The sequence below is a fragment of the Lepisma saccharinum genome, chromosome 10 (genome assembly GCF_977018435.1).
Source record: "Lepisma saccharinum chromosome 10, izLepSacc3.1, whole genome shotgun sequence".
Taxonomy (NCBI): Eukaryota; Metazoa; Arthropoda; class Insecta; order Zygentoma; family Lepismatidae; genus Lepisma; species Lepisma saccharinum.
The window spans coordinates 79,505,893-79,521,450 of record NC_139238.1 but is presented as its reverse complement, the minus strand read 5'-3'; the positions used below and the strand labels follow the sequence as shown (position 1 = coordinate 79,521,450).

The window sequence follows — 15,558 nt, the reverse complement described above, 5'->3', positions numbered from 1 at the left end:
TTTTTGGAGGAAAATTGTTATAACTCGGGCACTATGGGAGCAATCTACTTCGGATAAATTTGGTTTTTCAGCTAAAACATCGTACTATGCAACCGTATACAATTCAGAACGCCAAACGAGGAAGGGGGGGGGGGGGTTGGGGTCGCGACCCCCGAATTTCAATGAAAAAACCATAAACATCTGGAGTTTGCCCCCTCTTCTCCCGCTATTTGGGAAGAAGGCGTGAACTTTAGTATTATTTTTAAAGAATGGAGATTTCTGAAGAGAATGAAACATGTTTCATGTTCTTGGGTGTCATACAAGTTGAATAATAAGCCAAAATGTGATTTTTTTTTTTTTTTTTTTTTTTTTTTTTTTTTTTTTTTTTTTTTTTTTTTACGAAAAATAGGTAATTAGCATTTTTGGAGGAAAATTGTTATAACTCTGGCACTATGGGAGCAATTTACTTCGGATAAGTTTTGTTTTGCAGCTAAAACATCATAGCATGTAACCGTGTACAATTAAAATCGCCGAACCGAGGAAGCGGGGTTTGGGGGCGTGACCATCGAATTTCAATTTTAAAAAACTTTAGTTTGCCCCCCTCTTCTCTCGCTATTTTCGGAAGAAGGCGCAAACCTTAGTATTCTCTTCAAATAATGGAATATTCCAAAGAGATTGAAACTTGTTTCATGTTCCTGGGTGCCATACAAGTTGAATAATGAGCCAAAATGTGAGACACTTCGGAAATGTGTCATGGATATGTTGCGGAGCGGGGGGAGGTTGGTCATCAATATGAATTTACCCAGGCTTGCTCCAGAGCTGTGTCAGAGTTTCAACTCAAACAGAAGAGTTTGAGGGTCCAAAAAGCACATTCATTTCGTAATCTGCACCATGATACCATATGGTTTCATCGGGCCAGAACGACCTTACTCTGATGATACCATATAATAACATCGGGGGAGTAAAGGTTAAGCCTCTAAATATTACGTGGAAAATGCATTGAATTATCATTTTTTCTTGTCCATATGGGAGAGTAGTAAGGAGACCGAACTGTCAACAGATGGAGGGGATGGGAGCGGGTGGCGCCGTCCAATAGTTGTCGGACGTCGTAGTAAGCATTTTGTTGGGCAAACTGAAGGAACATGGAAACAAATAGGTTCCATTGATACATACGATTTTTGTCGAATATCGCCACCCGACAAAGTATCTCACTACAACATGTGACAGAAATTGCATGCATGGGACTCTTATGATTTTTGTTCGATGTCTTCGGACTGCAACATCCAACAAAAATCGTATGCATAAACAAGAAGAGCTTTAGACTGCAAATATGCTGCTGGAATTGTATTACTTTTCTGGCTTGCTTCACCTTATTTAATGTAGCAATGCTTACAAAGGTTTTCTTACATCATCCTGATGTATGCATGTATGACATTGCACTATTCTTAGATATCAAGAAGAATCCAACAAAACTGGATATATATTGAATACTATCACGAAAAAGTGAAACATAAACCTGCATTGGTGAACGTTATAAAAATTGGCAAGTGCATGCTCCCAACCTCAAATTTACTGCAACACTAGTATTGCAATGAAATTAACACCATTCTCTGCCCTGTCTGTTTAAACTCGTGAGAGATGGTCATTAATCTCTCACTGAGTAAGGTTAATGTCCAATATTATGAAATAAAATACTAGTAATAAATACGTAAATATTTTAATATGATATTTACTCGAATCATTCAATCATGAAAGCAAATCACTTTCTTCAAGAAATGACTTTTTTCTGCCAGCCCTGCTAAATTTTCACTTTCCATCTACTGATTTATACGAGGGGTGGCCAGAAAGTAATTTCCGATTGATTTTTCGCAAACGCCAAAACCATGAAAAATGGTAATTGCTGCGAAGTTATGTTTAGGAATGAGCAGTGATGTCTGGACACATTTTTCGCCCTTTCTAAATATCAAAATAATGCGAATTTGGCATAAAACGTGAATTGTTGGCGTTTTTATTGATTTTTTTTAAAGAAACAAAAAATTCCATGAAATCCAACATTCTTGTCTTTTCTAGGCCATGTTTGTGTACATAGAACATGCAAGTTTTCCAACATTTTACTCAAGAGTAAACTATTGAGTTATACTTACATGGAATAATTCCGACAGCCACATTAAATCATGTATTTCCCACGATTTTTTCAACTTCTATCAAAACCATTTGCATCACAGAGAAAAGTGGCAGGGTTCTAACAGGAGATCGAGTGCGTATCTACTGTCACACGGGATCCATATCCTCATAGTTGTCGCACGAGATATGTTGTCAATGTCAATGTCGATCTCCTGCGGGGGAGAACCGGGATGTTTTCCACCTATTCAAACTGCTTCGGCACCCACCCAGCATCATATGAAGCTGGTACCTTGAGGAAACTTTGAGGGATAAAGGTAGCCAGGAGCATGGTGCTGATCACATCACCCCCACCTTTAGCCATGATCAAGAAAGTGTGGGGCCCACTCCACACCCTTATACACCTTCATGGAAAAGTGCAGGGGAGCACTTTACTTTTACTTCCTCAAAAATCTGTTCCAACATATCAAACTGTCACGAAAATACATAGACCATGTGATCTACAATTTTAAATAATCGTTTAAAACACAATGGAGTATTAAGTTTCGGTATATTTGGCAGATAAATGTTCTAAAACCAAAACGCGAATTTTGGGAAATTTAATACTGACAAGTCAAAAAAATGATAATGCCAATTTTTGGTGCCATAATATATCGGTATCTGTCACGTGAGATTGATTGATTTTAATTTTTTGGGTACATCGCCACTTATGGTCATTATCCACCCTTCAGTATATACGGGGGAAATTCCATTATCTAAAATCCTTACCTTAAAATTTAAAAAAAAGGTGTATCGAAAATAACTTTCCCAAAAGAACTTTCAAGATCTCAAACTCGCACGAAGAGGCGTAAGCCATGTGACTTACAATTTGAAACAGTAGTTTAAAAATACCATGAAGGAATAATTTCAGATGTTTGCCAGAAAATGCGCTAAAATGAAAATGTGAATTTTGAGAGAAATAACACCGTATAGTAAAAAATAAAAAATAAGAAAATACACCAATTTTTTTAAAAAATAACAAAATATCAAGGTCCCTACCGATTAGGTATAAATAAAACATGAATATCAGTTGTAATTTATTGCATTAGTAACAGTGAATCTTAACCTAATTTTCAGCATAATCACCACCGTTATTCTGGGATTTGTAGTAGCATGCCACTAAATTTTGTATGCCCATGGTATATGTGTCGGACAGCAAAGACTAGAACTATCTCTACCTCAGTGTAGCTGTCAAATCCTTACCCTGCCAGAAACCTCTTTAGTTAAACAAAGAGATGAAAGTCGGTACATTCAAGGCCAGGGCTGTACAGGGAATGGTCCAAGATCTCTCACCTGAAGTGATGCAAAGGGCCCGTGTGTACTCAGCTGTATGGGGTTGTGCACATTCGATTGGCCTTCCGTGAATTGTCTGCACCATCGTCTGACCATACACGACGTCCTGTCTGCACACCTCACACAATTGCTGGTGGCTCTGTGCCAAATTCTGAGTGTACATTGTAGGCTAGGCTCGGTGGGAGACTGTATGACAGGTGCAATCTTTAACCTAGAACTTTCCTAAAACGGCTGCATTGCAACTGTACCAGATTAGAGCTACATGCCACTTCTTCCTGCCTGCATGTGTGTGTGTCGCTCTCCGACCACTAGTGCTGCGTATAGGGGTCATTGGACCTTTTTTCAGGATGCCCCTCGTATATGAACTTTCAGAAGCTTTTATTATTAGTGTGTTCCTGTTTTAATGTGTGGTTAGCTAAGTCAGGTACCTATACAATGAAATTCTATAAATTGCTTGCGTTAAATTTCTAATACCTACATACCCTTTTCGTCAGCATTAATGGTATAACTGCATGTAGTCAGTTTCACAGTACTTAACTTGGATATACTGTACTGAAGCAGAAATCTCATTGATAATGTAAGGAAATATGACACTTTATTTTATTCGATTCAATTGTTTCACTTACATGCAAGAGTTAAGTTGTTTGCTTTACAGAGAAAAGAGAAGTTGCTTTATGCATTGAAAAATGAGTCCGCACTCATGGTTCTTGCAAGCAGAGGGTTCCAAACCTCAGTGGAAATATCAACATATAGTACCGAGAATGTATAAGGAGACTGATAAATTATAAATTGTATTTCTTAAATCAATCACTCTAATTTCATTTAGTCGTAACTTTAAAAATAATCAAGTATTTTATTTTAAAGTTACTGCGTATGACGAAATTCCGTAATCCTTCCCTAGCTTGTGAATTGTAATAATTTTCCAAATTCACTATTTTGCAGTTTGAATTCAAATCATAGAGAATAGAGAAATTAAGTCAATTTCATAGAAGATAATATTGGTACTTAACAAATCCATACCTGGATCTGTATGAGTTTATTATTTCCATTTGCAAAAACATCGATTTAGTTTAGTTTGTAATTGTCAGGGAAAAGTGCAAATTTTTGTCCTGGAAAACCTGGAAAAGTCAGGGAATTTCATTTCTGCTTGTTTGTAGCCACCCTGTACATATTCTATCAATACATCTTTTGAATCTTGCATAAGAATACTTCTTATGTGCACATAACAAAAAATAATTACAAATTACAAGTAATTATCTTTTGTATAAAAAAGTGGCTGCAGGACAGGACCAGACGATGCATCAGTAGGTTCTGCGTCATCTGTAAAAATTAAACAAATAAATAAATAAACTAAATAAATAAAATAAATTTTCATTTGACATACACTATACAAAATAATAAATGGAAAACTAAAAATACATTAGTGCATGTAGGAGAATCAAGCAAGAGGCAAGATGAATAATTACCTCTTCTCACTTCATTCATAAAATACTGGAGTTTGCAACACTGTTTATATTATCAACAATTAATTATTACGAATATAACCTACCTACCAATCGGCAAAACGATTGCATACCGCAGGACGGGCTATGCCCGTTGTTCGTCCACATTGACTTTAAGTGCACTGCGGGCTATGCCCGTCGTGAGACCCCAATGTGTTAATTATAAGATAAGCTGATGTGATTATCATGTCATTATTAGCCAGTCAGATTCCTAACTGTAATTTCATAGAAGTCATTTATTGTTGCATGTGAGTAGTGATATTTATACATAATACATCTGTTGTCTGGTAAATATGTTGAATTGAAAAATGATTTGCCTTGTTGTTTCCTTGTAGTTGGTCGTCTCACCACCAGTGATCAGTACAGGAACGTTCATAACCGTTCTGCGGATGCTGTCGGTGATGTGCGGCAATTGTCCTGATCTGGCTCTGACACTTCTGAGGCAAAACATTGCAGAAACCCTTTGCTATCTTCTCACAGGATCAGGGGAATCTAGTCAGGATGAGGTTTGTACACTTTCATTCCTTGCATCAAGAGAAATGTGCAATTCACATGTATACAAGATGTACAGGGGCATGCAGGATCTCAAAATGTCTGTAATGGAGGGGAAGGGGGTCCCATCCAGATCCCACCTTTGGAAAATGAATTCCAAATTTTCAGGATCCCAAAATATTGGGATACTATAAATGGTTGTCTGTTAAAAAATGTGAAAATCTCAATATTTCTTTCTGCATCACTAGTAGTGGAAATGGCAGTTTTCTTCCTGGAAATGCAAAAACAATAACTTCAATCAGAAATACTGTGCAGAATTTGAGATTTTCACAGCATTTGGAAACACTTATGTCTCCAGTTCCACAAATTTCATGACTTCATCTGGAGATGGCAAACATCAGTGGACATTTCGACTGGATTGGGAAAATGTTGTGTATTTATGTATAAAAGAATGTTGTATTATTGTTAATAGAGTTGTACTGATGTGAATTTACTGGTACATGTTCACCTGACCATCAGATAGTTTTCGACTCGTAAAATTTACTTTTTGAACACTAAAGCACTTGAATAAATTCTTTGAATATTGAATTTATTCAAATTTTGTAGTTTTCAACTAGTAAATTTTATGATTTATAACTCTGATGTTGACATACCAAAATAAATAGTACAAATTTTTTGTAATTGGTAATATTACAAGAGTAGACAAGTTTTATGAGATGTTTTAGGGTGTTTATTAAAATTCTTGTGTGTTCCAAGCTGATTCAGACATTCTTGTGTTGGAAATATTAATCACAGAGGAGATATTTTTATAATTTTGACTTGACTTAAATGCATTGCAGTTCTGTACTGTTCTACAAGAGTGAACTCTCAGATGTTTATAATACATAGACATTTTTATATCCTGTTGATAATTCGCATGCTGGGAACGTGTTATTTTCATTATTATTATTATATTTGTGCATTTGGCAGTTAACTATTGAGAATCTCAATTTGCTCAGAAGATTATCACTAATTACATGTCAATTTTCTTGTTTGTGAAATGTATTACCATTTATTTTCTTTCTTTGTGTTTCAGGTGGAGCTTGTATCTCGAAGTCCTCAGGAATTATATGAAATCACTTGTCTTATAGGAGAATTAATGCCAAGACTTCCAAGTGATGGCATTTTCAGTGTAGATGTATTGTTAGAAAGATCTCCAAGCAATCATCATGATGCTGTTCAGTGGCAATGGCGTGATGATCGAGGGCTATGGCACCCGTATAGTACAATTGACTCAAGAATAATAGAGGTAATTATGGTGTTTGTGTAACATTATTACATTATCTTCGAAAATGATTATGCTTGAACATGCAGTATAACATGATTTGTATTTCTAATTTTCTTTTACAATGTATTTCTGCCACTTTTGGCTAATTGCAATGATGAGGATGAGTGATTATAAAATGAAATTGATGAAGGTCCAGGCTGGGTAACAAGATAGAAAGTCCACGTAACGTGCTCAGCCACACAGCCAGTGGAGTATTAAAAAAATGCACACGTTGAGTTGAAAAGATTGGGGAGAAAAATTCAATATCTTGTCTAGTGCCATGTGTGTAACTTGATTCATGTAATTTTATTTCTTAATGTGAGATAAGGAAGTAGATTTAATAAGTAAAAGGTGCCAGTAAATTATGAAAGATAATACTTGAGGTACTGCAGAGCTAGATGTTGAACTTTCTGTTCTCAGCAGCTATTTTTAACATAATTAAGCAAAATTTAAAATCTTCATGCACTAAGGTTTTAGTTACCTTGTGTTTAGGCACATACAGAAGATGTATTATGTAGAAATTAATCAAAGAATGTAGGCTTGATTCAAACCAAGATCCGGAATACCATGTCATTGCTCTTAAAATAAATTTCTACATAGTAAATCTTGATCATGTACCTAAACACACTGACTGGGCACAAATGCACTTGGGAAAGAAGGAAGGAGCCAGAAGTTTGGATAAATAAATAATAATCCATCCTTCTGACTCATTTTGTGTCCTCAGTAAAATTAATGGGACCTTACACATCTCAATATGTGCACCATTAGTAGCACAACAGATGTCCAAACTATATTCAAGCTCCGCGCATGTGTTGTACAGCATTCCTGGCATCACATTCCGGATGTGATGTCTTAGATCAGGAAGAATACGAACTCGTGTTTGGTACACGGGAGACTACTACAGATATTACTCCACTTGATTTTTTTTCTGTGGGGGTTTTGTAAAGTCTCAATTGCACCAAACACAGGTTCGTGGCCTTCCTGATCTAAGACGTCACATTTGTGCTGCAATCCGGAATGTGACACCAGTAATGCTGTGCAACACATGTGCGGAGCTTGAATATAGTTTGGACATCTGTCGTGCTACTAATGGTGCCCATATCAAGATATGTTAGGTGTGGGAAAAAAAAAAAAAACTTGAGTTACTCTGTAGATAGAAGAAAACTGTATGGGAATATCTTAATAAACTTAAGTTATTAATTTTTCTTTTATTATACTTTTAAGCCAGACACACTGTATGAGTTTTAAAAGTAAATGTCTAAATACACAGTGACCTTGTGACATATTTAGAAAATTAATGAACCTTTCATGTACGTCAAGCAACATTTTTGATTTTGTACTGGATAGGTTATCAGTAGAGGCACATATTTTTGGTAAATAAAAAAGCAAAATTTTGGTACAAAAACAGAGTCAATTTCGGGTTCAAAAGCGGTAAATAAAATAAAATTTTGGTGTTATAGCGGTGAATAATCACATCAAAAGTACTATATAAAATGACATTTTGGTTTTAAAATTGTGAATATAATCTTAAATTTGATTTAAAAACTGCACTTATTACACAAAATAAACTTATCCCTTCTAATAGCACATTTATGTAGTTACCAGAGTATTAAGTTTATACCTGTGTAAAGGAATCCATTCTTGCTTCTTAAATATTTACAGCAGAATTAATCAATTTTCCGTGAATTGCATAAATCATAGGATACTTCAGACTTCAGAAAGTGTCGTGTTGGTATATATACGTTAAATTTCGTGTTTAAGAGTCAATTTCACATTTTGCAGTTCATTTCGCATTATTTCGTGACAAAACTGGGTAGAAAAACGCACTTCAGACCTTTCAGGAGCATGAAAAATAAACATTACAGCATGTTATTTCATATTTTGTGTTTTCGTCAAAAACGAAATTTGCATGCCTCTAGTTATCAGTATTGGTAAAGCTTATCTGTTCTTCATAAGTATGTAAAAATATCATTCAGTCCATCCCTAATGTAATGTTTTTCATGATTATCTTGTTCTAAGAATGTTGTTGCTAGTTTTTCATGATTATCTTGTTCTAAGAATGTTGTTGCTAAATTTACTGTGTTCTTTTGCTTGTATTAACCTGGTAATATTGTATTTTACTCTCCATTTCAGGCTGCTCACCATTCAGGAGAAGATGAAATTAGCTTATCAACCCTGGGACGAACGTACACAATTGATTTCCATTCTATGCAGCAAATCAATGAAGACACTGGCACCACCAGGCCAGTTCAGCGTAAAGTCAGTCCCTCATCGTCGTCGTCAAGCTCAGAGGCTGGGCTCGCAAACCAAGATGCTCGCGTAGCATGCTTACAGGAAGATAACGGACTGGCTGCTTCCTTCATCCGTTCGTTGTTTTCGGTGTTGTATGAAGTGTACAGCAGCTCTGCTGGTCCTGCTGTGCGTTGCAAGTGTCTTCGTGCTCTCCTTCGTATGGTGTATTATGCCTCTCCAGAACTTCTCAAGGTACCTGTATGTACACAATAATTCTATTCATACATGCCAGGGCTGAGCCAATGAAGTAACTTGTGAAGTACGTAGTAGATTTCTTAATATTGCTGATAGTTGGAAATACAGTAATTGGAACATTTACATACAGTGACAAATAGGCCTTAGTTTCTCTCCATTTTGGCTGTTTTCAATCGATTTTGCACCTTTCGTGGTAATCACGGCTGTAAGAATGTGAACAAGGAACTGTTGAAGTGGATGATGGAACAGACATGCCTTACATAAAATTTGAACTTGTGACCTCCAGTCAGCAAATAGGTCTTACAAATTGTCCCATGGGAGTTGCCCTGGTCTAGTTGGTAGGGCATGTGAGAGACCCAGATTTGATTCCAGAGCGGATGATTTAAGGTCAAAATTTTTTTCTGCCTTTTGTCTGCATAAAGTTTATCTGAGGTTCATCCAGATTCAAATAAATGTGTTTCTAGGGGTAAGCACAGCTGGAAAATGTGCTAATCATATCACCTCCAAAAGATGGCCTGGATCAAGAATGTGTGGGGCCCTACCTCCACATCACTCCCTTCCCCCCCCCCCATCCTTTGTGTCAATGTGCACGGCAAACTGTACCTTACCTTACATTACCTTTAATGGCCCTGTGCATGATGCACAAATATGGAAGCACTTGCTAGACACAGGAGATCTTCAAAATTCCTGTGGCAGTGGGCTGAATCATCAGTAGTAGAAGGAAGGATGTGATGTTGGACCTTCAGGGGTGCTAAGTCATAAGTGAAAGTTGACATACTACATCATCATCATCCTTTAGCCCGAACTTTTGCCGCAAGTTTGTGGCATTGGGTGGGGAGGCAGGATGCAGTGTGATCAGGAAGGGTTATGTCTGGAATGGGAAGAATTATTTACTGGCAGTGGTTGCACTCATGGCTGATATACACTCAAGTGGCAAAAGTCATGTGATACATACCTAATATAGTGTGGGACCTCGTTTAGCCCAGGGAAGTGCAGCAACTTGACGTGGTATGGACACTACCAGTTGATGCAAGTCCCCCTGAACAGATCTTCAGCCATGCAGTCTCAATAGCCACCTATAATTACGTGGTTGTTGCATGTGCAGGATCTTGTGCAAGAATGGATCTTTCAACCATATCCCATGGGGTTCATGTCTGGCGATCTAGGTGGCCCAATAATTTGTTGAAATTGTCCAGAATGCTCCTCAAACCAATTACAAACAATCGTGGCCCGGTGACATGGCACATTGCCATCCTTGAAAATCCCATTGTTAGGGTGCATGAAGTCCATGAAGGGCTGCAAATTATAACCAAGCAGCTGAACACATCGATTCCCAGTCAATGACGGGTTCAATTTGACCAGAGGACCCAAACTATGCCATGTAAACATGCCCCCACACTATTGTGGAGCTGCTACCAGCTTACACAGTGCCTTGTTGACAACTTGGGTCCATGGCCTCGTATCCCATGACTTTCGGTACTTGAGTGTAAAAGAGCTCTCCCAGCATTTTTGGACAGAAATGATAATGTATTTGGGCAGAGGGTGGATGATCACTACCTGGAAGCACTCTTTCAAAGTGTAAATTATGGCTGATGATGTGGATGGTGATAGTGAAATCGAGATTTTGGGTGGAAAAGTGGTGGTTTTTGATTCTGAGGTTGATGGTTATGAGTTGGGGGGGGGGTTGGCTTGTTCGTAGGTATGTGTACCCTTCTGGCCCCTTTTTCTTTTGTTCACTACATGTAGTGTGCGTTTGTGAGTGTGTAATGGTTTTAACTCAACAGCACCACCACATTATAATCTAATGTATAGAATAATAGTAGGTAATGTAAATACCTGACTCTGCTCAGGTTGTCAGACCTACAGTGAAAATTTGGTTTACAATCAAGAAATTGTAAATGAATCTGCATTTGTCTAGGACACAAGTGGAATTGGCCTAGCCCCAGTCTGTATGATTTCTTTTGTAGTTTACGAGCATGTCAGATATAGTGGTAATTGAATATTATTGGATTAATTTATGCACTTAATAGATAAATTTAAATGATTTCAATAAAACTGCATTTCATTTTAGCATACGTGATTAGATCAAAATTTGATGATTTACATTTGATATGGGATTGTCCATTATGTAGGTGCAATGTTGTAAAGGTGGAAGTTCACATACTTATGATTAGGTCACTATTGTAATTGATTGCTTAATATGAAGGCAAGTCAAATGGAAGTGTGTAAACAAGGATTTATTGGGAAACCTTATTAGAATCCACTCAAATGCCAGCCTCTTTCTTCACTGCATTTTTGCGGAACGAAACACTTGCTGTTGGATTCACAGTCGAGGTAATCCTTAGTGTTGTCCTTACAGCCTTAGATCTATTTACTAATTTTAGTCTTGATAATTAATTAATATCTGCAGCATGAATTTTAACCAAATTATTCTTTTTCATTCACGAGCTCTCTTCTTGATATTGTCATTGCAAGAGCCTTACTCCACATTATGTGACAAGTGTGAAAGCCCATTAAATTTAAAATCAATCAGTGAAAGAGCACCAAAGTAATATGTAAGTATTATCTTTATTTAAAGCTATCAGATCAAGGCAAATAAAGCTCAACATCACATTGAGGCACACTTCCATAATCCTGATAATTCCGTGCTTGTGTACTTCCCTTCGTTCCTGATTCAGAATTTGTGTTGTCTCTTGCACATCAGCATCTGATGAAAACACTAACCCTTCAGGAAAGTTAGAGGTGAAAGATCCAGGCTGTAGGGAGGGTGTACAAGACTGCCTCACTTCTGTAGTGTTAACCACAGCCCTGTGGGGTTGTACACTTTTATGCAACACCACCAGACCATTCTTCTGAGTTCAAACTACTGCAACTTTTCATTCCACAGTAAAGCACATCTAAACTTGTATGCCAACTACAGACCTATAATATAAAGTCCCACAGGTTTTGTATGCAGACCCATGAAAGATAAACATGACTACCGCAGGGAAGTTTGACCCGCTTTCACTTGACTTGCTCTTGCATAATATTCTTTTAAAAAATGTGTCAAGGACAGTGCACCATGAAAATAATTTCTTGAAAGAAGAAATGAAATTGGTTTTTCTATCATAGAAAGAGGATTTCAGAGTAAGGAATTATTTTTTTATTACGTTCTGTAGCATTTTACTAAATATCTCATTGCAGTAAACTTTTTTTTTCTCTTTTGCAGGAAGTGCTGAAGAATCAAGTAGTTTCAAGTCACATAGCAGGCATGATGGCTTCGCAGGATTTAAGAATTGTTGTAGGGGCACTGCAGATGGCAGACATCCTCATGCAGAAGCTGCCAGAAGTTTTTGGAGTTCACTTTAGAAGAGAAGGTTAGTTGTTAAAAGTGTTGTATTACTTTTTTAGGAGAAGAGCAGTGTCTAATTATTGTTTGCAGCATTCAAAATTCAATACCTACCAGCCTCCGTCACAGCAGTGTAGAATTTATTCCCTTTACATAATATGCTCTTCCCTGTATTTGCTCAAATTTAATCACTGAATATAATAAAGAGGAAATAAAAAGTAGTCTTAATTCAGGAAATGCATGTTACTTCTCTCTTCATAAACTTTTGTCTTCTCGTTTAATATCTAAGAAACTAAAAGTTAAAGTATACAAAACAGTAATTTTGCCTGTAGTATTATATGGATGTGAAACTTGGTCCCTTACATTGAAAGAGTAACATAAATTGAGAGTATTTGAAAATATGATCCTTAGGAAAATCTTTGGACCTAAAAGGGATGAGGAGACAGGTGAGTGGAGAAGGTTACATAATTTAGAACTACATAATTTGTATTCATGTCCAGATATTATTAGAATAATTAAATCAAGAAGACTTAGGTGGGCAGGCCATGTGGAGAGGAAAGAGGAGTTTACAGGATTCTTGTTGGGAAACCTGATGGTAAGAGACCTGTAGGAAGGCCAAGATGAAGATGGAGGGACAACGTTGAGATGGACCTAAGGGAAATCGGTAGGGATGGAAAAGAGTATATAGAACTTGCTCAAGATAGGGAAAGATGGAAGGCCTGTGTTGCTGCAGCCATGACATGAACCTTCGGGTTTAAGAAGGTTAGAGAGTTAGAATACACTAAACATTTTTTTTTTTTTTTGCAGTTAATATTTTTAGTGTTATCACATTTGCAAAAAATCAAAGTCCCTACTAATATTTCAATATCAATTCAGTCCTAATTATATATGGATCGTTCGGAAATTAATTGAACTGGCAACACTACATTGTTGCAAATAATGTCTGTCAAGCGAACTTTGTTTTGCTTAACAGTCAGACATAGTTCGACATTCCACTACAAGATGGGTCTGCTAGCACCAGTACCAGAGAATTGCTGACTCAACGTGAATGGGTGTGAGTGAATACGTGGACAAGCTACGAAATGGAAGGTGATTCTCGTGGCCAGAGGTGAACTACGTGGACTTGATTATACGAGATCGACGTGTAACAATTGAACAACTGCAACGTGAAACTGGTTTAGGGCGAGCAACTCTGCATGCAATCATTCATGAGGAAAATTTGTGCTCAGTGGTTGCCTCGCAATCTGATGGATCAGCAGAAACAACAGCGAGTGGACATGTGCAGAGAATTGTTGGGCTGTTACAACCAAGTCGGAGAACATTTTTTCGAAAGACTGGTGACTGGCGACAAATCTTGGTTCCTCGTCGAAACTCCAGAGAAAAAAAGGAAATCCATGGAATGGAAATACACTGGAAGTCCATGCTCCAAAAAACCTCAACCGACACTCACTCCCAAGAGGCAAATGGGTACAGTTTTCTGGGATGAAGATGGAATTTTGCTGGTGGACTGGCTTCCCACTACCCAAACTGTAAACAGTGATAGCTACTGTGAAAATCTACGAAAGCTGCGACGCAGAATTCAGCAGAGGTGGCAAGGAAAATGGGATCTCGGGGTGATTCTTGAGCATGACAATGCGAAGCCGCATACGAGCCGCCAAACACAGGAGGCATTGGCAACAATGGGATTTACGGTGCTCCCACACCCTGCGTATTCACTGGATTTAGCCCCCTTGGATTATGCACTGTTCGACAAAATGAAGGATGTATTGCGTGGTCGACACTTTCAATCTAATGAAGAACTCCAGACCGCTGTCCATGAATGGTGCAATTCTACTCCAAGAAAGTGGTTCTCTGCAGCCATGAGGAAACTTCCCGATAAATGGGAGCGGTGTATTCAGTCAGGGGGAGATTACTGGTAATGTGCATCTTTGTATTGCAGGTAAAAATATAACAAATGTGGATTATATAACACTTGTCCATTTCATTTCCGAACACCCTTAAATTGTAGTAAATAAAATTGAACTTTGATTTTATGTTCCCAGATTTTACTTTTTCCTGCATTGTACATTCAGCCTTGATGGCCCCAACATGACAGTTTCCTGCAGTTTAAGTTTTTTAGCATGGTCATCCTGAAAAACATAAAATCGAGGTTCCACTGTAATTATTTTTCTTGTATGTACGCATTGCTTGCATTGTAAAATTATTTCTCTTGTAATCTACGGTTATTACAAGCATAAAAACACAGTTTTCCTTGCAGGAGAACGCACGCTCTCTTCATCAGACATTTATTTCACAACAAGAAACTGTTTTTATGCTTGTAATAACCATAGACTACAAGAGAAATAATTCCACTGTAATTGTTGTTAATGAAGCTGAGTGGCAATCATTTTAACAAGTTTGTGTTTTCTTATGGTATCTTTTGTATTTCAGGTGTGATGCACCAAATCAAACAGCTTGCTGACCCAGAAACTCCACTTGGCATCTCCCCTCCGAAGTCTGTTGAAAGCCCACAACCAGGCCCCTCCTGTCATAGTTCAGTTGTTAGTAGTTCCGGAACCTTAGGGACTTCAAGTCCTAACGGAAGCATCTCAGGGATATCCTCCACCATGCTGTTCCCCTCTCCCTCTCCAACACCAACACCTTCACCAGCCAGTCCTGAACGCCGAACGCTGGAGAGTGAAGAAAGATCTCCAAGCCCTTCACAGTTGTAAGTTAACTCCTGATTTTATGGTTAAAAATTTACCAATTTTATTCTTGTAAGCTCAGCTGCGACAGTCACAAAGAAAAGTATGTTGCAAATAACAGTAGGATGTTTGGTTTTCTCGGATTGCATTTGGAGATTTTTTATTGTGCGGCGTTGATGTTCTGGCTCTCTAGACTGGACTAATTCAATAAAACAGTAAAAATTTAGTGCATTCATGAATTTGAATGCAACTTGAGCTCTGATGCAGAACTGAATGGTTAGCCCTCTTGCCCTTGATGTGAGTGCTTCTGTGTTTGATCCTCAGTGG

The 15,558-nt window shown here is 37.7% G+C and overlaps 1 protein-coding gene across 10 annotated transcripts in view; it reads left to right on the top strand.

Annotated features, from left to right (window-relative positions):
- ctrip (E3 ubiquitin-protein ligase ctrip) overlaps positions 1–15,558 on the top strand; it is a 131,858-nt gene that overhangs the window by 63,858 nt on the left and 52,442 nt on the right. For 7 of the 10 annotated variants that reach the window (XM_083129984.1, XM_083129990.1, XM_083129987.1 and 4 more), the window contains 5 exons: positions 5,270–5,440; positions 6,502–6,714; positions 8,866–9,222; positions 12,428–12,575; positions 14,978–15,254. In XM_083129984.1, coding sequence (XP_082986110.1) covers positions 5,270–5,440; positions 6,502–6,714; positions 8,866–9,222; positions 12,428–12,575; positions 14,978–15,254 — 1,166 coding nt within the window. The remainder of the gene's footprint in view (positions 1–5,269; positions 5,441–6,501; positions 6,715–8,865; positions 9,223–12,427; positions 12,576–14,977; positions 15,255–15,558) is intronic. The other 3 variants (XM_083129992.1, XM_083129991.1, XM_083129988.1) reach the window with 1 other exon arrangement.